The sequence below is a fragment of the Apteryx mantelli genome, chromosome 1 (genome assembly GCF_036417845.1).
Source record: "Apteryx mantelli isolate bAptMan1 chromosome 1, bAptMan1.hap1, whole genome shotgun sequence".
Lineage (NCBI taxonomy): Eukaryota > Metazoa > Chordata > Aves > Apterygiformes > Apterygidae > Apteryx > Apteryx mantelli.
This window is the reverse complement of record NC_089978.1, coordinates 207,653,377-207,676,529: the sequence shown is the minus strand read 5'-3', so window position 1 is coordinate 207,676,529 and position 23,153 is coordinate 207,653,377. Positions and strand designations below refer to the sequence as shown.

Below are 23,153 nucleotides of genomic sequence, written 5' to 3'. Positions count from 1 at the left end.
CCCAAAGTCCACCACATCTGGCTACCTCTAACAACTGGCAGGGCTAAAAGGACATGCACCTTTAACAAGTTTCTTAGCAAAACTCTCAGCAATGCTTTGAAATGTGTAACTCCACTACTCTGAAACTCTCCATCTGCTTTTGATTTGAGCTCAGGATGTAACTTCTATGCCTGCTTAAGTTGTCCTGCATTTGTTGGAACACATTCAATTCAATTTCACTAAAAATTTTTGTAAATGATTAAGTATTTTAAATGATAGTAGAAAAATGTATTAGCATTTCTCAGGCACTGTTCTTCTACTCTAATTGCATGCCCTCTGGTTCTTTTACTAGCCCTTGAAATTCCTGAGTGCTAAACATGTTTGAAAGGAATCTTGACTGGATCTTTCCTATGTGTTTTCTTCAGGAGTCAGAACACAATTGTACACCATAAGGGGAGAGTAACACACATAAAGCAAAAATAGAGATAAGATAAAATATATGTAAATTAAATTGCAGGAATATATTTAATAAGTTTGCCTTGGAGAAACCTGTAAACAGATTTCCAACTTCAAATACTAGTGGCCTGCACAAGAAGTCAGGCGTTGCGTGGCAGCGTACTACAAGCAGGGAGCCCAAGGAATAGGGACTATGCTCATTCAACAGTCCACCCACAGGTGCTAAGAGTACTTTGAAACGCTGGTGATAAAGAGATGGGTTGTTTTCTTGTTCACCAGTAATTTTTTTGCAAGTTCGGCATCCTTTGTCTTCTGCCATGAAAAAAAAAACATATCGAGGAAGACTGTCTTTTTTATTTGGCTTTCTAGAGTAACATTCTAATATTCTGAAGCATTAATTACCTGGGAAGGAGTCAAATGAGACTTCAAGCTAAGTGTATAAAGACTGTTTGGACTCTAATTTATATTATATTGGAACAAAGTATTTTCACTGGTAAAAGTGTTCACCACATTACACAGAGCTTAGTTCTGTGCCTTAAACATCTGAACTCTGAGTAAATTTATGTTTCAGAATCACTATGTTTAATTATCTTTTTCATACTTCTTAGGGAAGTCTTGGTCCAAGGCAGTATTACAGTCTTTTCAGAAGCAGACACCTGTCCTAGCTAAGACACCAAGCAGCAGTGGCAGCTCCTGATTCTTGTTACAGCAGCAATAGGACCTATGAAAAAGGCTTTCTGCTGTCACACTGGAAACGATAAAGCACAGCTCTGAGTAGGATACCACATGTGATGCTCCGGCATGTGTAAGGTAAGTCTTTTTATGGATTAACTAGTAAAAAACAGAGCTAATTCCAAACAATGTTAAACCTAGTTTCTGGCATGGACTAAACCGAGACTGATATGCCCACTTGGTATGCAGCCGTGACAGTACATGAATGCTTTGGTGGACAGCAGCTGAAGAAGGCAATGAGAACCTGAAGGACCTGATGCTGGACAGAGAATAATGAAACAGTCAGCTGTCCACTGATCCCCATATGAATTTCAGAACCCCTTTCCACCTCCACACTTGTCAAAATCACTGTTGGAGATTTTGATACAGTACCTGCAATAGTGGTTACAAAATAAAATAACACTCTTTATAGCAATATTAGCGACAAAAAATATTCTGCCAGTTTCTCCCAGAACTATTGCTAATATCTTTGACAACACAGAGCAAACACTTAGCTTTAGAAGAGTTTCAGCACTAATGTGGCTTCATTTGCCCTAAAAAGGAGATACACAATTGATTTATCCCCATGAACATTAATACATAGCAACAAACATATAGTCAGGTCCTTGGCTTCTTAGGAAGGCAGTGGTTATCACAGCAGATTTGGGGTGTAAGAAGCTGCTTCTTGAAGATAAAGCACCAAACTCTAAAAATGTCTCTTGTTACCCTCCAATGACATTTTGCCAAAAAGAAAGTAGCTTTAAAAAACTTCTCTTCCCTCCTGTGGAATTACATTGCTCCAAGGCTTGAAAAAAATGGTCTTCAGATTAATCAACGAAATATTAAAATATGCATATTTCACAAGCTTTCAAAGATGAAAATATGATCTTTTTAGTGATATGCATGTTGCTGATTTACAATTATTTGTCATTTTGGAAGACTACAAGTTAGAATTAGGGCACATTTATCAGTACAGAAAGGCTACTTAAAGTGCCTTCTCAGTATCCCATTAAACATAATGGCCAAACTTCACGCAAACAGAACACCTAATTGGGATATGGTTCTTGTTTTGAATGCTGAACATTCACAGAAGAGAAGCAGTCAACTTGCCTGATGGACCCAAAGCCATGATCAGAAGAAGACAGCTGTGCTGATGAACTTGGTAAAGAACTGGCACTCCTTTTTTTGTAGCACAGAAGACAGGCAGAGTTTGGAGCTGCATGTGTTTGTTTTGCATTTGGTGTTTTAAGGAATAAAATGAGAGAGCAAAAGGGAAGCAAAAGAAAAGGAAATAACAAACCATCATCCCCCTAGTCACAGTCAGCTGTGCCAGTCTGGTAGCATCATAAATGAGATGGCTTTCATAATGTCTTTAAGCGTGTTCAGATTTTGTCAGAGAGCTTACCCCAGCCTCAGGGTCAGGCATGAAGAAAACACAAAAGCACCTGAGGCAGAAACTGGCTAAGGAGAGTAAAATTCCTAAAGACTTCTGGTACCAGAACTTCTGTTCACAACATCCTTTGGACAGGAAAGGTGTCGTAAGTCAAACTGGAAGACTAATGGATATCCTCTGAACTGTACAGCAAGATTCACTGCAACTCATGAACTGAGAGATGCCACAGTTTTCCTAAGCTAATATTCTTATAATACACAAAATATGCAACAAAATTAATGCTTAAATCCAATATACATTTAAACTTGTGGCTTAACTACTCATGGTAACTACATCAATTGTATATCAATGAAAATACATGTATCACATCATAGTAAATATATAGAGTAATATGAACATCTAAATATTCTGTTATTCGTTTGTAAGTATACAACACACAGATGCGGAAAACCGCAACAGAATTTATTCTATAACACAGGACAGCAACAACAGAATTGCAGTAATTTGGCATAGGTATCCATTGTTTGGTGCAATCTATCAGGCAATGTTCCCTGAACATTTGCTTAGGGGCCTGGAGCAGACACTTCAGTGAAGGCACGATTAAGACAATGATTAGGCAAAAAGCTTCAAGTCATGAAAACAGACTAAATTTGTAATATGAAAGGCTTTTCTTAAAATTAACTGCTATTTTTTCTCTGACCTTTTTCCCTAAGTAAAATTGGATACATACATTTATCTTTGAGAGATAAAATATATTACTCAAACCATATGTTTTTATGTATTTACATATATGTTTTTAGCCATTAGCTAATTGCATTCTAATCATCACCAGATTGATTGGATTAGTTTCCAGTGAAGAACAGTTCATATACAGGACAGTCTCACATAAACCTCCGGCACTTTCAACCTCTCCCTTTCCCAAAGATCTCTCATCTTAGTTGCAATAGTTAAGTGCAAACAACTGAGAGATTCAAATTCTTCAGAACAAACACCAAAAACTTCCCTGTAATAAAAATTTCACAAATAACTGTATGATGAAAAGATAAAAAAAAAAAAAAGGGAAGAAAAATAACCCCCAAATAGTGCACAGAAGATAATCTGAGTAGTAGTGAATGAAAAACATTTCTACATTTCACTTGCCATTAAATATCCAAGTACATGATTTTCTTATGTACAGCAGAAATTCCAAACAGAGCCAGGAACAGACAAAGTCTATCACTATGCATTTCAAATTCTAAACCTTTTCAAAAGTTACTAATAAACTGATTCAGTCACTTCAGTCACCATCAGCATATTTAGACCTAAAAAGTGCAGTGTCCCCTAGAAATATCACCTTAAGTGAAAAAGCTGCTCCACAACTGCCTGTTTCTACATATGCTATTTCCATTTTTTTTCCACACAATCACAAAAGCAAGTTGCAACACCCCTTCCCTCTACATCCCTTTTGTATTTCACTTAAAAGTCTGACACACTAAACCACTGAGCCTGTGAAACCTCTAATATGAAAAATATACAAAGACTGGGATCTGTTTTGGTCCAGTTTTAGCCATCTAAAAATTAAATATCTAGTCTAAGATAGCTAGACAGGCTCCTTACACTGTCACGGAACAGTTAGCTCTCCTATGGGGGAATGAAGTGCACCCCTGGATAAATAGCTTAGGCCCCATGTTAAGATAGGATGATTTCCTCCCTAAATGTCAAATAACCTAAGATAAAGCATGACAAACAGCAGTATTAGTTTGTAATTTTGAAAAAAGGGAAATAATATACATGTTCACCGTTATTTCACATTAAGTAAAACTAAAAAAATTAAAGCAGTATGATCAAGAGTACTACAAAAAATAACTTTGACATGTCCTGAAATAGAAGCTAGGCAATATTTCTTTTATACTGAAGTTTAAATACTTCATTAAAAGTTAGTGGAACTAATGAAATAGTTGCATTATTTTGCTAATCATATTTGGTTTCAATGTTAGTTACAAAAAAACCAATAGAAATATTACTTTATAATGCCCTACTATCTAATAATTATTACTAAACATTTATCTGACACACAACAATGTCAGGTCATATTAAATGTTGTAAGCTGATTTCTTCCTCCACTTTTTAATGTGTTTTATTCCTGTAATTCATTACAATAAATGACACTTGTGCCTCAGGAGAAACAGTGCATCCGCAATTAAATAAATAAATAAATAACCACTGGTTTCTAAACCTTAAGGAATCTTTCAACATCACAGCCCATTTCACAATGCCTCTTACATCAACTAGCATTAGATCTTTTCTTAAAAAAGGAAACAGACAATACTCAGTCTCCATCTTTTTTCCTCCCCCTCATCATTTTAGATTTCTTCCTCCTTTACTTCATCCCTGACTGCATTCTTGGGATGACCTGATCAAAAAAACATGTAAAAGCATTAAGAAATGTATGCAATTTGTTCTGAAAAGATAAATTACAACGAAAGAGGAGTTTACATAGCTCAAGGCTAAAAAACAAAATGGAAATAAAAACAAGGAACAGTTGTCCTTAAACCTTGCCTACACTACCCTCCGCCCCCAAATACTTCTGCATATTTCAATAATAAGAACTTTACTGTTTTACTGTCATTTGAAAATATCTTCCCTTTACTGCTATTTTTAAAAACCCTCAGATCGTGAAAATTGAATTATACACATACACTGATTATCTATTTTAAGACTGCTCATGAGTGCTTGATTGCTATTGATTTTTTAATTTTTATTTGGAAAAACACTGAAGCATAAATTCATTTTAAAGCAACATGTATATGCAACCTGTTCAGAAAGACAGGAAAAGAGCAGGTCAAATACTTCAGACCTATCAGCCTCACTAGCGACCTTTACCAGCAACACCTTGTGGTCAAACTACATTACTAAGATCACATAAATTTAGAATCCAGAAATCCCAGCTGCAAAAATACTGAGCTCTGCCATAATGTACAAAAAGGAAAAATATTATATGCATTAAATTTATTGGAAAACAGTCTAAAAACTAGAAAATGATGTGGGTGGAAGAACTGACATTTCTCAAAATGGAATAAAAAAAATCACAAGGAGTTCTACAAAGTCCTTAACAAAGCAATAAAAGAAAGAATAAATACAGCTCAATAACTGATACAATAAAAATAAGTATTTTTGCTTTCTTTGAGAGTTCTTGAAAAACCATTCTCCTCTGTCTGGTTGCTGATATTAGCTTTCTAATGATGTTTATAAGAGTTGGACAAGTAACCTCGCATAGCCACCCCTGAAATGTTCAAAGAACATTCAGGTTACACAGTAGTCAAATTACTGCTTATTAGATAAAGAAAGCAGGTATGTGCCGCATTGCAAGCGTGTCGGAGAAAACCTTTCCATGGCGCTCTTAGCTTCTTTCAATATTTGTAAGAGTTCAGACATACAAACTATTCGGTGCAACAAGTCAGAGCAGGTTAGCTGACCCGCTGTAAGCGTCCATGTGCATGCTCACATACGTGGTTACCAGGTTACCTTATCGCACCATGAAAGAGCACTTTGTCACAGGCTAACACATACACGGACAGTAACTGCAGAACACTACTAACTGGTCAAAATTTTAGGACTTGAAGATGCTATTGAATTGTGTCTACCTAATGAAACATCCCACAGAACACAAAATATCAGCATCTGATCCTCCCATCAGCAATTAAAGTTCTTCTGGTGGAGAGGTGAGGGGAAGGGAGGATGAACCTTAAAAAGGAAAATGTCTCAGGTTTATATTAATTAACCTTTCAAGACTGAAAGGTCTTGCAGGATCCTCAACACAAGGCTTCATCTTGCTTTCTTGCTAATGTTTCCTAAAAGCCTCTCAAAATCATAACAACAAACCATCCTAAGAGAACACTGCAGAATCTCTAACACGGAGTTTCCATACCAGCCAAACCATCCATTATATTCCAGCTTCCTTCTATCAATTTGTTTCTCTAGGATAGGATAACATATCGAACTTGCAAAATGAGCAGGAGAACCTACAAACACCAACAAACTCTTTCATGGGGGGAAGAAAAAGGGAGGGGGGAAATGATGGACTACTCTCATTCCTTCTCTACTCCTATTCCATCAGTCTCTGTAAATGCATAAAGCACCTCCTCTTGCTCGCCCTCCTTACATGCGAGCACCGTCTAGCAGTCTCAGCTAGTGCGGAAAACAAGAAACAAGCCATGGACTCCAATTTAGACCTTCCACCTGGTATTTCAGGGTACTCCAGCTTTGCAGAAAGTCCAACCTCTATAAGCAAGGGTAAAAACTAATAATAATAAAAAGAAGTGCACAAGTTTGCATTAATATTCTACGTTTGTCAAAACATGTATATTTTCATGTGTGCGTATGTGTGCATGCTATGAACACACACTGCAATCTCTACACAGCAGACAGAGACAGTTTTGCAGTTCAGACACTCAATACAACTATTTTTTCTTTCAAAACATCTTATATAGTAATTTTGAAAGGGCCTTGTATGGAACTGAAAGCTAGTAGAATGGGCACCACTGTTTCATAACAGCTTGCAAAAAATTCAGTCTATTTTTAGATACGGGAAAAGAATGTGCTTATTTAAAAAAAATCTCAGATAATATGTAAAGTTGTTTTTATTTATAACTGATCAAACAAATTGTGCAGCTGATTTGCCAAATCAATCTCTAAACGAATAGTACCACACATTTAAATCCCTCAAAAGGGGTAGGTTTATATATATGCACGATGTTCACATTTTAATCTTTGCTGCAAGTCTTCTGCATTATTTCCTGTATACTATTTATGCATCAGGCTGTTGTAAAATCTTACTTTTTAATAAATGGCATTTAAATATAACTCAGACAAATGGATCCTTTTCTATTTATGCATAATAAACATTTACAGGGACACATTCATCTTGGACAACCGTTAGTTTAACTACAGGCATGTTTTGCTTAAAAATAAACTGATCAGTTCTAGGGTGCTGCATAACATTCAGATTGGTTAAAAAAAAAAAAAGGATATATTACAAACCGAATTCTCCCTCAGGAATGCCAACTCTACCAAAAGCCTTCCCAAAAATCAAGTTAACACCTGTTTCCTTTACTATTTTCACCCCATCATCCTCTCTGTTATCATCACCATTTTATTAGCCTTGCATCTAAAAATTTTAAAGCATCAGGGTGAGATAGAGGTAAACAAATAAACATTAATATTTTCTCCCATGAATCTTAATTTTGAATAAATAAATCAATAAAATAAATCTCAAAGCTATTATCTCTCTCCATTTTGGAAGGTGACTTAACAACTCACTCCCCCCCCCCCACCATTTTATCTCTCATTGCTGATATTTTGCTATACTACAGCTAGTGAAAGGCAATATGGTTTGCTGCTATCTTTCACAAATATACTTCAAATTGAACTGCTCATTTTGATTTTTAAAACCATGCATGCCACACAGCACTTGCTCATTTTGAAAGATTTGTCTTTTATCCTGTTTTCTTAAGATAGCTTTCAGTGCGTTATCATGTCTTATTATGTTGAGCCATTCAATAAAGTGTACTTTAGATAATTTCAGCTAAACATACAGTCTGAGTGCATTAAATTAATAACTATTTTTTGCCAATGACAAATATTAAAATGGCAAAATATAACATTCAGATGGCCTTTCGCACACAGCTGAAATGATTAATGTAAATAATTTGATACAAATTGATATTATGTTGCTCCGGACTTAAGCAAATTTATTAATAACAATTTCTGTTACAAACAAGCCTCAAGCAAAACAGGAGTGAACAGGCTTGATCTTTTAAAAACAATAAAATAGTCACTTGGAGATTATTCCATGTCAGAAAACTTATTGTGTATTTAGTACCTCGAAATATTTCTTTAAAATAAAACAGCTATTTAAAATTATTATAATCTGATTGACAGATAAAATAATTGCTTTAAAAACACTTCTGAGTCATTTTGTCCTTACCGGCAGGCATGAACCATTACTGCATGCAGTGACTGCTCCATTTCCTAGCACAGACTTGAACAAGGATCACATCTATCTTACAGAATGTGACTAATTTGAGGATTTGCGATTCCTGAGCTACTTTGCAAAGGACACTCCCTTTCTACATAACAGGACATTAAACGTTTCACCAAGTTATATTTTCTATTAACCTAAATTCAAAAGAACCCTTTGTAACCTTTGAATGATTTTCTAAAATGTAACAAAAACACTACATGTTTAAAAATGAATTTAGAAATCGAGATGCTGTTTGCACGAAAGTAAAAAGGAACAAGGTTTGCCACAACAGCACACACAAACCAGTAGCCTGCTGTATTATCATTTGCATGCTGCAGCCGAGTAGACTTCATTAAAAAAAAAAAATCAATAAACCTTTGCAAAAAGGCACAAAGCTTAACTAAAAAACAGGGATTCAATTAATACATTACAATAACAAGCATGCAATACATCAACAATATTAGCAAACTCGACAAAGAAAAAGAAAGCCCTATGCTGCTGCTTTGCAATGCTACACCATTAATTGTTCATGCAAGAGATGTAGCTGTACCTTTCTGAAGAGGACGACTTCTCAGAGTTAACTGACATCAGCAGCTCAATCTTCTGCTTGATTTCTGGAAAAATCAGAGAATATTCACAACCAAGATTGCCTGCCCTTGCTTTCCAAAGTCTTGTAACGAAATGATTTTTTTCCCTAATCCCTTTTGTTTCAAACGAGGCCACAAGATTCACAGTACTTCTGTGAAGACTGATTCAATCGGGCTACGAAGGAAAAAGCTGCCGAGGCACCAGGCCTGGCTAAACTCCGCACATGACTGTTTATGAAAGCAGGAAGTACCATTGCCTCGAGCAGAGGGGGGTCTCCTTTCGGCAGGGTGAGCTGACACGTTGCCTACATGATTCTTATCGCAACAGTTACCAATGGATGCACACATTTGCGTTTCTAAGAAAAAAAATTAAAACAAGTGGCTTAGGGCATTTATTACTTTTCAGTTTAATTATGTAAATGTTGTTTGCTACCCTCAGAAACCTTCATTTCAAAAGCCCTGAAAAACATGGCTCTTTGAATCATTTTTGTCACAAAGAATGAAGTATTAAATCAGTACTTTAATACATGGGTTAGAAATCATAAATAGAAAATACTACACGTACTTGGATTTTTATTTTTTTTAACTGTCCTGCATTTAATTTTTTTCAAGCATACTTTGAAAAGTAATATTCAATCTTCCTTCAATTATTTTTTATATATTAATTATCAATCTAGCACTCACAACCAACAAACAGAAGCATCTACTAGCATAACCTCAGCTGATGTGTTATACTGTCGTAAAAGAAAACGCCTGACAACACGCTCCAGAACAGAAACCCCGAGAACCAGCTCAATTTTTACAAACAGACCACTCTCATGGGGGGTGGCAGAGGGGAAGGAGGGGAGGAGGAAGGATAGATACATTCTTGTGCCATCTGTGACTTGTTTCACAAGATCACATCAAAACAAAATAGCTGGTTGAAAAATGAATTCAGATTACCAGGAACTATATACTTAAGATGTTTGCGATTAAAATAGATAGATAGATAGATAGATAGAGAGATAGATAGACTGTAACACAAATATGAGCATTATTTTAAGATCCCGTCATAGCTGGAGATAGTAGTGCCACCTATAGAAATACTGGGAAGGGCTGTGCAACATTAAGACTATGTTCAGTTTTTTACAGCTTAAGTAAACTTCAACCATTTGGGATTAAAAATTCTACGATAAGAGAGCCTCAATTTGGCTATATATATATAGATATGTATGTATGTAATTTCAGATACAAAAATCTCAGAAAAATCTCAGAAATCTCTGAAAATAGAAGAGAGAAGAGAAACTATAAACTTTTTACCCAAATTAAAAAATAATTTAGCATCCCCAAGCTCTAGTGGAAGGTTTGAAAGTTACAGGGATCACTTCCTGATTTAAGTGCATGTCACTTGTTCTTCCCAAATCATACCTAGCCAGATAATCCTCCAAGAAGAATCCTAGCTCTCCCATTCAAAGCAGTTGCTTCCCAGAGCTTTCAGCATGTACCTTTGAAATTTCTGTACGCACACAACTGGGTCTACTGCACGACCGCAAGGACCAAGCCAGGCCGGCTTTACCAGCACCCATGCCAGGCAGCAGGTGCTCCTCCAGTTACAGGAATCTCTCTATCCACCCACACTACCCTCGCAACACAGGCAGCAGGTAGCTGCTTAAGGAACTTCCAAGCTAGCCATGGAGCAGCTCCGCAGGGTTTGGGCAGCACCAGAGAATCAGCTTTTCAATCCGTTCTCTTGGACTTGATTACCTAGTCTATAGCAGTGCTAGTTTAGGCCGTATACATCTTTCCCTCTGTGCCTCAGTTCTCCAGCTAGCAAAAGGGGATGACGGTATCAACTAAATCTCACTAGAGTACTGTTTAAAAAAAAGAAAGAAAGAAAAAAGTAGTCAACTTAAGATAAAGCACCAATATGCCCCCCTTCCCTTCTCCCTGCCCCAAATTATTTAATTCTGTGCTCAGTGCAGTCTGGAAAATGGCTCTTAAGTAACTTAGACCTACACAGTGAACAAGAACTGAAAACACTGAGCAACCACTCACTTAGTGAAAGAGCCAGGCATGTTAGGGTAAAAAAAATTCAGACACATCATTAAGAACGATGCTGCACAGCATAAAGGCTTCAAGAACAGCTTTAATACCACCTAGTTTTCATCTATACAGTCATACTGTTATTTTAAAACAGATTTTTAGTGCAACCTATGACATTGGTGTTGATCACACAAGTTATGCAATGCGCTGGGTATATTGTTACTTATTTTAAAGATTGTTTTAAAGAGATGGAGGCAATCATATTATCATAACACAGTATTTTCTAACATCTTTATGTTTAGACTGTATGAAGGCAGTGTAGAAGATTAACTAGATAGAAGAATAGTGGCAAGGGGTAATCAAAAACATTTCCTATAAGACTCAACCAGGTAATTCAGAACACTGCAAAAATATTTGTGTGTGTTAGAATATACAACCTAGTATAAATGGACATAAAGTTACAGTACTGAATTTCAGCTTGAAAACTGAAAGAGACTGTCTTTAAGATAATTTTACATAGATAATTCAGAAAAAATTACTTTGTCAAGTCTCTGAATATAGACTGCTTCATATTGCACAGGTTAAAAGAAAGTATACATTGCCATACCTCTTTTTCCTAATCTAAACTTTCTGTTGTTATTCCACAAACTTTGCTTCCTTCCTGCCAGGCCCATAAGGTAGCCATCAAGTCACAGGTAGAATCTACCTTGCTTTGTAACCCATGTCAGCACTTAAGGTCAACTCCAAGCAGAAGATAATATTGACCTACAATATCTGTAAGGAAAGAGGAATGTCAGTGTTTGTTTCTAACAAGAAAGTTCATACAAGGAATGAAACACATTCCTATTTCGGTACTGAAGACAACATGGCAACTTTCCCAACAATTCCTCCCTCCCATTTTATATACACTGATTCCATTCCTTAATACTTGCCTTTTTATCAGCTTAGAACCCCAGCTGTTCTCAAATATCCATCCAACTTACTAAAAGGCATTTATAATGCGTACTGTTACAAAACACATTATATGTGCAAAGTGTCATATGTTTGTCCTCTTCCAAAACACGATGTTTCATTAAAGGCAGGTGGACCTCTCTCCTACGTGTCTTCTCTGCTCCATGGCCATTCCACAGGCCAGAAATCCCTCTTCTTGAATATGATCCGGTGCACAATGAGAGCCCACCTGCTTTCAGGAAGTAAAGTCCCTCTCCCTTCTCCCAGTTTCCATTTCTAACTGCTACAGAAGAGCAAAGTTTGGAATCTCAGTTGCATTGCATTAGGACTTGACCCAAACAGTTGGTAAGTCTTGGATGTACTGTTTTCTTAAGGACCAGCACACCCATAACTCCTTATTGATTCTCTTTTTATACTCTGACCCAATATGGTTCAACAAGAACAGGATGCTTTGTTACACATTTTGCTAGCAGATTTATGCTGTCAATACTAAAACCTAACAGCTACATCACAGAAAATTTTGTGGATGGAGGAGACTGAGGGTTTTGACAGTTTTGTTGGAAACAGCTTCTGCCTTTAGCACTCTAGACTTTTTTTTTTTTGGTATGAAGGTACCTATTAGACCTGAGAAGAAAAATCTGCCAGGTTTTTCACCCTCAATTCTAGATAGAGATAAAACTGACAAATTTGGAATTGCTCTACCCACAGGTGCTTGACACTGACTGACTGAATACACATCTCATAATCCAAAAATTTTTTTTTATTCCTAATGAAGTTATTTAACCACGTTAAAATTTAAAATTGATGATACAGACAGAAATTACAAGACTAGGATTCTATAACAAAACAAAATCCACAGAGCTTGGAGTAGAGCAATCAACTGATCCATTCTGTAAGCAAGCCTTCAAGCAGGCTTTTCGCATTACCTTAATATAAAATGAATGCTAAGACATTATTATACTTAAGTTTTATTGCTAACTACACACTCCAAGATGTTAAAAATAAAATGCAAGATACAAGCTACTTCGCCTCAAACTTCAAGCATGCTCTAAAAGATGCACAAAGACATTTCACTTGTATGGCTATTCCAGTAAATATTCTAATTTCATTTTTATTCAGTAGTATCAAGGATTTATTTAATATAGGGATAACAAGAATTTAAATAAGTTGAGACTTCACAGCAAAAAAAAATACCAAAAAACTATAATTAACACACAGTTTCACCTATGAGTCAATACAATTTCCACCACAGCATTAAATAATTAACTTAGATTTTTCTTTTCTTTCCCCTCTTTGCCCCTCTCCTGTCAATTTGAGAAACTTTCTCATTTGGCATTTAGCTATCCTTTGTCTCTGTTATCTGAGATTTTGCAAGAGGACTCATTCCCACAACTTTTAAAGCAAATCCATACCTTTCCGCATCCACTCTGTAACTGCAAGGTCATGCTGATACTGCCCCTATCACTCTAGATACAAAACCGATGGCAGAAATAATATCACCAAAATAAAACAGATGTATGCCTATTTGAGTTTTATACTAAGTGCCTTTCGGGCCAGGAGAGAAAGATAGCTGCAGAAACAGCAATGTTACCATTTGTTTATTTTGATTATAAACTACATATCCAGAAATCTGGGCTTGTATACAGAATTTATTAAAACATACACATTTTATCCCAAGTCCAAATAAAGAGCCTGTTCAAATAATAGTTACTCTACCACCTGCTCAGCAGCCTTCACAGACATAGCCTAGAATAATGTAAAATGCAATAACATTTGTTAAACTCAAAGTGGAAAAAAAAAAAAAGTTTTGCAACTAAGCAGCTCTTCCTGAAAGCCTCTTGGTTCCAGTCCCTACAGCTTGACTCAGAGAACTCAAGAGTTCAACTTTTGGTTAACATTAACTGCTGTGACACAAAGACAGCGGTAAATGCTGAGCTATTCAGGACCAACACCAGTTATGGATTCAAAAACCACCACCTTAAATGGCTTTTATGAGTTAATTATATAACTGTATTGATCATTGCATTTCAGCATAGTGAACATTCTGCATATACCTCTGCTTAGTGAGCAAGCAACTATAGTCTCACTGAAGATTTCTGGACTGTCCTAATTTCTGAGGCAACAAAAAGATGGCGTTGTAAGGAGAACCACATCCACAGGAATAGATTGTTCTTGATGAAGAAAGATAAAAATGAATAAAAATTAGTCCCTGGAAATCCAAAAGCAGCAGCAAATGCAATAAAATTCCCAAGTTACCAAATAAAAATAAAGTCAGGTATGGAGAACCATTGTCACTAACTCATCAGTTGTTCCATACACTTTATCGGCTCACTCCAAGTAACACTACATTGCTTACAGATCAAGTGTCAGACAACTGGCTCTCATCCAAGACCTGAGCAAAGCAGATACTCTAAGTCTCTAAACCATACCATTCAAATTGCAATTAAATGGAAACAAAAAACAAGCTCAGGAAGGCTCTGCACTGCCCAAATGACTGCTTAATTATCAGGATTTATTTATTTATTTGTTTAACCAAAGCAAAGCACACACTAACCATTTAGAGGAAGCAGGGCTCAACTTTTCTTTTTAGCCTAGTCCAAGATTTTTCAGGTGTGGATTGACTCAGAGCAAAAGGCATCAGATGAAGTAAAAATGGGAAGGGATCTCCTTTTAGAAAGAGATCACTTGCTTTGACAAAAAAGAAGACCAGAGACTTGGAAAAATGGAGAAGAGAATCCTACAAAGAAATGCTGGCAGAGTTCTTGAACTCAAAAGGGATTCGTAGGAGAGCATCATACCAAACACTCCAAGAATGAATAGAGAAACCTAAAGAAAGTTTCCACAGTGAATCTAGAACAAACAGTGTCAGAAAGGATAAGGCAAGAAACTCTTCAGACCAGCCAAATAAAAGCTATTTTATTTCAGTAACATGAAAGGATAAAAACAATCTGATACAGGAATTAGGAACTCTCTGAGGGATATATAAACTGGAAAAAAAGAACAGAGGTATCTAGCCTGGAGTTCTGTTTGCTTGTTTTTACCAATAAGCAAAACACAAGACTTCTCCACAAACAAAAGAAAAAACCCTCATTGCTGTTTAGCACAGATGGAAAAGTGCAGACAAAGTACACAACCGTACAAAGCATGTTCCCTATGACATATGGGAAGATAACAGAGTCACCACTATTGCAAAGTCAACTGTTTTTTTAATTTCAGTAAAAACTTAATTGTGTCTATTGCAAACAGAATATCTCAGTGGTCTACAACATGTTCAGTCAAGATAAAAATATCTTACCAACAAGGCATGTATGAAATTTATCCAAAGCAGTGAACCACTTTTGCAGGAGTCTTTTTATGGCTTTTTGTTTGTTTATTTCCTTTGGAGGCAGGGAAGGGAGAGGAGCAGAGTCAAAGTGGTAGATAAACATATTAACTTAAATTTATTACAATGTAACCCCCTGCAAATAAAATTCCTGACAGCCCTTTTAAAATAAACGTTATAGAAAACAGAAGCAAGAAAATATCTGTTTATTAATATACAAGCTCATGCACGTTTTGTTAATCTACCCTGATAATAATAATAAAAAAAAATTCAACTATTTTCTTTCACTTTCTGTGCAATGTCTGTTTGCTAGGACATAAGTTTAAGATGGCTGTGCTACAGTATATACTACAATATTTTTAAAATATATCTTCTCCCACCAAAATCCATTCTAACCTATTTCCTTTCTTCTTTTCCTTCTTTTAGTCATGGTAGAATTACAGGTGTTCAGATCCTACCTTACATTTTTCCTATTATGACTCTCATTCCCCTGTGACTTGATTATACTTCTAATGTTACTATTAAAATAAATGATCCCGATTCCCAAAATCCCGTAAAGACAGATCTGAAAATATGATGCAAAATAATTCAACCAAACAACCAATTCTAAATAAATTCTTAATCCTGAAACCATGAAATGCCTTTTTTCACTATTACTAACCTGATTTGATGTGGATAGATCTATGTTTTGAGCTGTGGAGAGTTGTTGTACAAGCACTAGACTAAACAGAACACAAGAAGGCAGTAAATTAACATGCTCCTGCCAAGGCACCAGGTATCATAGAACAATACTAGCCAACAGAGATATAAATACAATTTGAGAGAGTCAGTCCTTGATCTCTGTATTTTAGGTAGTGTACTTTAAAATAAGGAACAGTTCTACCAACTGAACTGCTAGCGTCACAGGCTCCAGGGGTTCTTCAGAAGACTGCACAAACACAGAGCAAGTCTAAATTTGATCAACATATGAACATTCATTTACAAAAAAATGAGGTGGTATGGAAGCACAAAGGGTATAATTACCCTATAATAAATCATTCTTCCAGATGTTGCTAACTTTTTGATGCAGGAAAATTAGTGCTTGTGCCCCAAAATAATGTTCCTTGCTGTTCAGATGGAGAAGTTCACTAGCCATTTATTAACAGACGAAAACCCCCGGCTGGGCATCTCTGATGAGACTGCTTGGTCTTACAGCAACTTTATATGACCATAAAGAACTAGGGAGATGGCTTAAAAGGTTTTTTCCTACTATGATAGAACAAAACTCAACAAGTAGAAAGCAGGTATCTTTTCTTCTTGCACCAAGTGCATTGTGCAACTTCAAAAAGGTGAAAAGATCAGTTCATGTGGAATTTCAAGATTATGATACACTGAATTTGAGATGCATAAGAGTCCTTAGGAATGTAAAACACTATCAGAAGTGTCAATCAGTACAATGGGATTGAAGTGAGATACCAATACAGTCACCCTGCAGACCCTGAGAAGCTTGTTTGCTAGTTTCTTTTTAACAGCATAAAGTCAACGTAGTAGTCTTCAGTGAATTTTTGATCTGTTCTTCTGACCTATTCTTATAGAGAAATCTTCTTTTCCAGAATCACTTATCAAAACAGAATTTCCTGCTTTGTATGCATTTTTCATGAATATACTGCTGGAAAACATCAGCCCTCAAGCAACTAAATGTCCATGTCACAAGGTCTGCGTACAGTCATGAATTTTGATTCCAAGATACCAAGAATAAGCAGGTTGAAAGAATACAGGAGGTTGCCCAGGGGCATCTTAAATGATCTTTAATGTTGTTTTCTCTGGCTAGCAGGTCTTTCCTATGAGTTCAGCACTGAAAGATAAAAATGGTAGCCATGTGGACTTCTTCAGCAATGACCTCTAATACGTAACAGTCACAGCAATGCTGATACATAAGCCAGTGATTTTCTCAAAAAGGAATAAGTAACAGAAAAACAGCTGGTTGCAATCTCTTGTTGTGGAGATTACTTGAATATTTTCAGTTTTATTCCCTTTTAGCATCCTAAATAATATTTCTGCCAAAGGCTTGAGAAAACTGCAATAGAACTTTTAATCTTACGCCATATTTCAAATATAAGATTATCATTTTAAAAAACTGTTAGCTCCAAACCAATAAAGCTAACCCTTTCCTTTTCTAAAGGAGCATATCGAAAGTCAGTATTATCAAAATATACAATATTTTGGACATTTATGTAAGAGCCATGTTTTAGTTACTGCTCAGAATGCAAATACAGGAGTTTGTTTTAAAAAACACCTCCCCTCCAGACATACACAAGTAGTAGAGACTGGATGAAAGACAGAAGCAGGAATGCAGAGCTTTCACCTGTACACACTGCAGACGGGGACACGAGCACCAGCTAGTGCTAAGCACTACAGGCATATGTAATAGGACTTAATACCCACCCAGAAAGAATTGATTTACAGAAATCAAGAGAAAAATCTGATGAAAAGAAATATTTCTTTTTCCCCGTGCATAAAATGGAGATAAGTGACTTTTTCAAAGTTACAAAATGTTACACATGAACTTTCACAGTTAAATTGGAACTTACTTACAAAAGTAGTGATCTTATTTGCTATGTATGAAAAATTTATCCTAGCTTCTCAAAAATAGTCATATTTACTCTCGTTGAGACCAGGATGCAATATTTACTCCATATTTACAGGTACATTAAGCTGACAGTGTTAACAATACATAGTCTTTTTTTTTTTTTTTTTTTTTTTTTTTTTTAAGAAACTGTAGGTTGCATCAGCTCTTACCCTAGTGATCTCAGAGATATAGAAACACTGATTCTTCACATTTTCTATATACTTAAGAGCCCACTGAAATTTTCTGCACAGGTACTTCTAAAGAATATGTTAATATCACTGTTATTCTTTCAAAATTAGTTTTCCCCAAGTTTTTAGCTGAGGTTGGTACATAATACTTTTACAAAAATTCCAAAGAAAACCCATCTTCCTTCAAAATGGCAATCACCGCCCAGTAGTATCAAAGAGAGACGTCTGCGCATATGCTTAAACAAAGACGAATTCCATCAAGATGACAGTGCTAGTACTTTAGCATCGATCCCATTAACACAAAGGGAGGCCAAGGACGATTGGAAAGACAGTTTATACATTTAACAAGGCAGTCTTTGCTTTTTTTTTTTTTTAATATAAACAGAGGAAAATGGAAGATGACAGTATTATAGAAACAAGGCAATTTGTCATGAAATTTTCTTTTTCTGTTAAGGACTTACTCAGGGAGATATTTTATTCATGAAAAATAGCAGCTCTAGTACTACCATTTTAAAACATCAATTCATGAATCTTCATGAGGAGGAGGACATGGCAGAACATGGGATACAGGAAGGATGAAACACGACAGGAAGGAAACCGGTGTTGCAGGCGTTCTCAGGATGGAAACCAGAAGCTTGAGTCCCTCAACAATACATTCAGCTTGGCTTCTATTTCTCCAAAAAGCAAAAAAGCATACAACATATAGAGATGAATCTGCCTTTCAGTTTTCTAAATATTTAGTTTCCAAATATATAAATATCAGCCTAAGCCTCATAGTAAACATCCCTGACGAATTTTTCATATAATCAAATTCTTCAGTTTCTTGTTTATGCTTGCATATAGAAATTTTTGTTTGCAGATAAACTTGAGAAAGCATTAGGTATTTAAGAAGAAAAGCATTAAGGTATGTTATAATTACTCTAAAAATGACCCATTATAAACCCAGAAAAACAGTTACAGTTAAAACTTTATGCATTTGAATTTAAGACACCCACATAACTTTAACTAAGTCTTGTTAACATAATCTGGCACTTGAACTCTTGCTAGGCTGTAGTATTTATTAATAAGTGCTCAATGAAACACACAGATGAGATTCAGAGGAATTCTTCATTCTTCTAGTTTTCATTGGTCTGGCAACATTCCCTATACCAGCTGTTCTCCCAACACCACATTGTCGCTTTTCCGGGGTTTCTCTCCTATCAGGAAGTCTTCTTGCCTTGTGCCCAGGCTCCTCCCTGGTGCACACTAGGTAACACGCCCTTAAGTGTGAAGGGGAAGGAGAAAAAAGAAAAAAGAAAAAAAATAGCCTTCTCCCCTCCCCCACCAAAAGCCAAATAACCACGCTGCCCGATGAGTGTTTGAAAATCTGTGGTCATACAAAAAGCCATTCTTCCAAGACAAAAATAAAAATAAAAAAATTCAACCATCTTTTTGCATAACTACTTGTGAGATTAAATACTAGTAAAGCACACCAAAGAAAACATGACCTATCCCAAACATGACTGTGTTTATTGGTATTTTCTAGTTATTCGTATGTATTTATTTATCTGTCCTGTTTATGAGAAAGTTTTTGATTGAAGGGGCCAGGGACAGAGTTAAGAACATTTCTTAGAGCTGCTGGAAAATAGAAAGCTTATTCCTGAAAGTATATCCATTCTAGGAAGAAAACCCAACATATTCAGCTACGTACGTTAAAACATATCCTCCTGTCCTTTATAATAGGCTGCCAGTTGCTTCCTGTTACTAGGGAAAAAGCATCTTCATATAGGAACAATCACAAAAAAATCTAGCTAAACAGACAGTAATTTAAGAAGTTATTACTCTGCTAGTTAAAACACAATAAGTGATTACAGACATATTTTCCAGACCTTCTCTAATGAGAAGTATTTAGGTTAGTCTGAATGCACATGTCAGCTTTTCCGTCTAGGCTGACGGAAGTTGAACCTCCAACAAAAGACATAATGTCAGCTATCAGTGTTTTATTTTTTTCACACCCTTTAACTAGATCATTTCTAATATCTTTACAGTCTTAATTCATCAGACAGAATTGATAATTTCTGATTTCTAGTCTGATTTATTTCTAATTTATTCCTTTTATGATCTAGCATGCAATCATTATTGTGCTAGGATTCTTCTGACAACAGCATTTTCTTTCAGGTCTGCAATTTGCCTAAATGCCTCTATTCACATTTTCAAATACTATTGTTTTCCACTCATTTGTTATGTGCTTTTTCTTAAAATTTCAAGAAAAAATTAAATTGCTCAGACGTTGTGGAATGACAAATTAAATTCCAGCCTTTGGGAAAAAACAGATTTCTATTCATCTACACTGAGTCAGGCATATGTTACCTTCTAAAGAGTAACAGAATGACTCAAAAAATCTTGCATACATTCCGATTTCTGACTCTCCTAGGAGATAAAGCATAATTTACCCAAAAGGATTAAACTGGGTCACAATTATACATGTTATAATCTCAAACTCTGGGTTAGAATTTCTCTTTTGCCTTACTTTTTATTATTATTCACTGGTCTAGAGAGTTGTATGTTTTTACTTTTTGTTATAAATTTTCAAATTAAAAATCCTTATAATAGAAGTATTTTTGAATTGAGATATTTTACTAGGATATTCACAGGCTGTTTTTCAGTATTTTTCAGTATGTTCTGTCAAAGTTTTTATATTGTGCTGATCAAGGTAGTATCTGCATAACTGGCTTTGCAAATATTCTTGCAGGGTTTCCATATTGCTTATCCATGCTTTATCCAGTTATCCAGTTTTAACAAATTGGTATACTCCTTGAACTCTATGCTGCAAAGAGGATGGTTTTAGCTCTGTTCCTCTAGAACAAGAGACAAGACTTGTTTTGCCTTTTCTGGACTCATAAGAGGACAATCAGTTCTAAGATAAAGCTCCACCAAAAAAGTACATGTCATCCTGAGCACAAATCAAGCCAAAAGACTTAGCATCAAGTTCTACCAACCGTTTTTTGTGTCCCACTAAATAGGAACATGGGTCTAGGTTGTTGATCATCTTACCTAAAACATAACTCTTCAGGAACATCAGGAAGAGTAAATAGCTCTTGCAGTCAAATTTCAATATAGCATGTCCCTTATTGATTACAATGGAGGAGAGAAGGGAAAGAAAGAGGAATGACAAGGAGTTCTTACAAGGAGGAGGAATCAGAGCGTCTGTGGAATGCAGGTAAGGATGAACGTCTGTAGCAGCTATTACAACTGCCAAAAGCCAAGATTTTGATGTTGGCTGCACTGTGCCACACAAGTCAAATAATATTCAAATATTCCTGCTGTTTTTCCCCATGGTTGCTAGATTTGGACGCTGTACAACTGCTGTATAAATAAGGCTGTCCAGGTCCATTGCCACTGTGTACACTAGATTCCAGGAGTCACTGGCACTACTGTACGAAATATTAAGGCTTTGTCTCACAGCAACCTTCCTGTTCTAAAAACAAACCTAGAAATTCCTAATCTGAACAGAGCTAGGCACCTAAGACAAAACAGAGTATCCCAAGATCCTCACGCAGGTTCTTCACAGCTAGTTGCTTGTGGAAAAGACAACTGAAGGTTAATACAAACTCTTTAAGCATGCTTTGAAATCCTCTTTTAGCACTTGTCAGATCAACATCAGTTACTGCAAGAAAAAGGCATCAGATCATGACACCTGGAAACGAGCCTGTCCAACGCCTTCATTACCTCTGAGGTGAAGCACACAGCTAGCAGAAGGCAGGAGAAATGAAAAAACATTACCACTTTCCAGTCATCTTAAATGCATGTGCACTAACTGTAATCATACCTGCTTCCCGCACCCGCTTTCCTGGGAGCATAAGCACCGCCAACAAAAGCAAAAATTGCTACACTGCACGGAGGAGAAAATCAGTCTATTATAATGGACAACTAGTAGCAACGATAAAGCAATAACAACCATCCTTGAGCACAAGTATAGCTCTCCATTACTATAGCATCTTTTAACTATTCTAAAATAAAATTTTAATAAACTAAGCAGAGATGCTTATTTTTAAACTACAGATATAAAACAAACCCTACATACTGATCAATTTTAAGCTTTCAGAAACAGGATTTTTAGTAGAAAGCTATAATACAGAAAAATTCAATTTGAAAATTACTGCAGATAAAATTGTACTGAAGACAGATTTTAAATATGCACACAGTGCCTACAAAAGGAGGAACCTTCTAATTATATTTTAAGGGCGTTTCTCTGGTATAGTATTTTCAATCATTAAGTGCCAGTGCCTGCGTTTACATACCAACATGAAGAGACATTAGTTTTGTTTTTTTTTTTTTTCCTCTCTCTCTCTATTGGGCTTCTCCCTACACTAACAGTGGACATAGTATTAACATAGGAAGACATTTATTTAAACTGATACAAATGTTAAATACCCTCAACATGTTAACCTGGCACTCAGCCAAAATCTTCAAGCAGAGAAAATCTTTCCTTTACACTTTCTTTTTCACAAGGAACAGAAATAGCTTTAATACTTCAGAATACTTCAGGCTTTCTAAAGTCGACATGTAATTATAATATAATACATATATATAGAATATCTATTATTGAATATTTAGGAGAGGTGCTTTCAATTAAAGGGATGCTTTGAAAGCTTCTATTCTTGAATGACTTCCATAAGGAATATTTTCAATTTGACACATAAGACACATAGCACACATGCAAATATATGTCAAAACATCTTCTTGCTTTGCATGTGCTCTGCTGTTTGGAAAAATATGATGTTCACTTTCAAATAAAATAGCAGTGTTATACATATACAACAACAATAAATGATTGGAAAGAATCTGGAGAAATATCTCTAATCTTTTACTGCAAGATTTAGATAATTAAGGATGCCACAAGAAAGTATCATCTGGAAGAAAAGGAAAAAGTATGAGAAATGAAAAACAAAAATC

The 23,153-nt window shown here is 35.9% G+C and overlaps 1 protein-coding gene across 2 annotated transcripts in view; it reads right to left on the bottom strand.

The window, feature by feature from the left end:
* The window catches only part of SRPK2 (SRSF protein kinase 2), a 159,975-nt gene that overhangs the window by 92,439 nt on the left and 44,383 nt on the right, over window positions 1–23,153 (bottom strand). The window contains exon 1 of one of the 2 annotated variants that reach the window (XM_013944437.2): window positions 9,091–9,203. The exons of the other annotated variant lie outside the window; for it this stretch is intronic. Coding sequence (XP_013799891.1) covers window positions 9,091–9,128 — 38 coding nt within the window. The 5' untranslated portion in view covers window positions 9,129–9,203. Of the gene's footprint in view, window positions 1–9,090; window positions 9,204–23,153 lie in introns of those variants that run through there. 2 annotated transcript variants of the gene reach the window in all.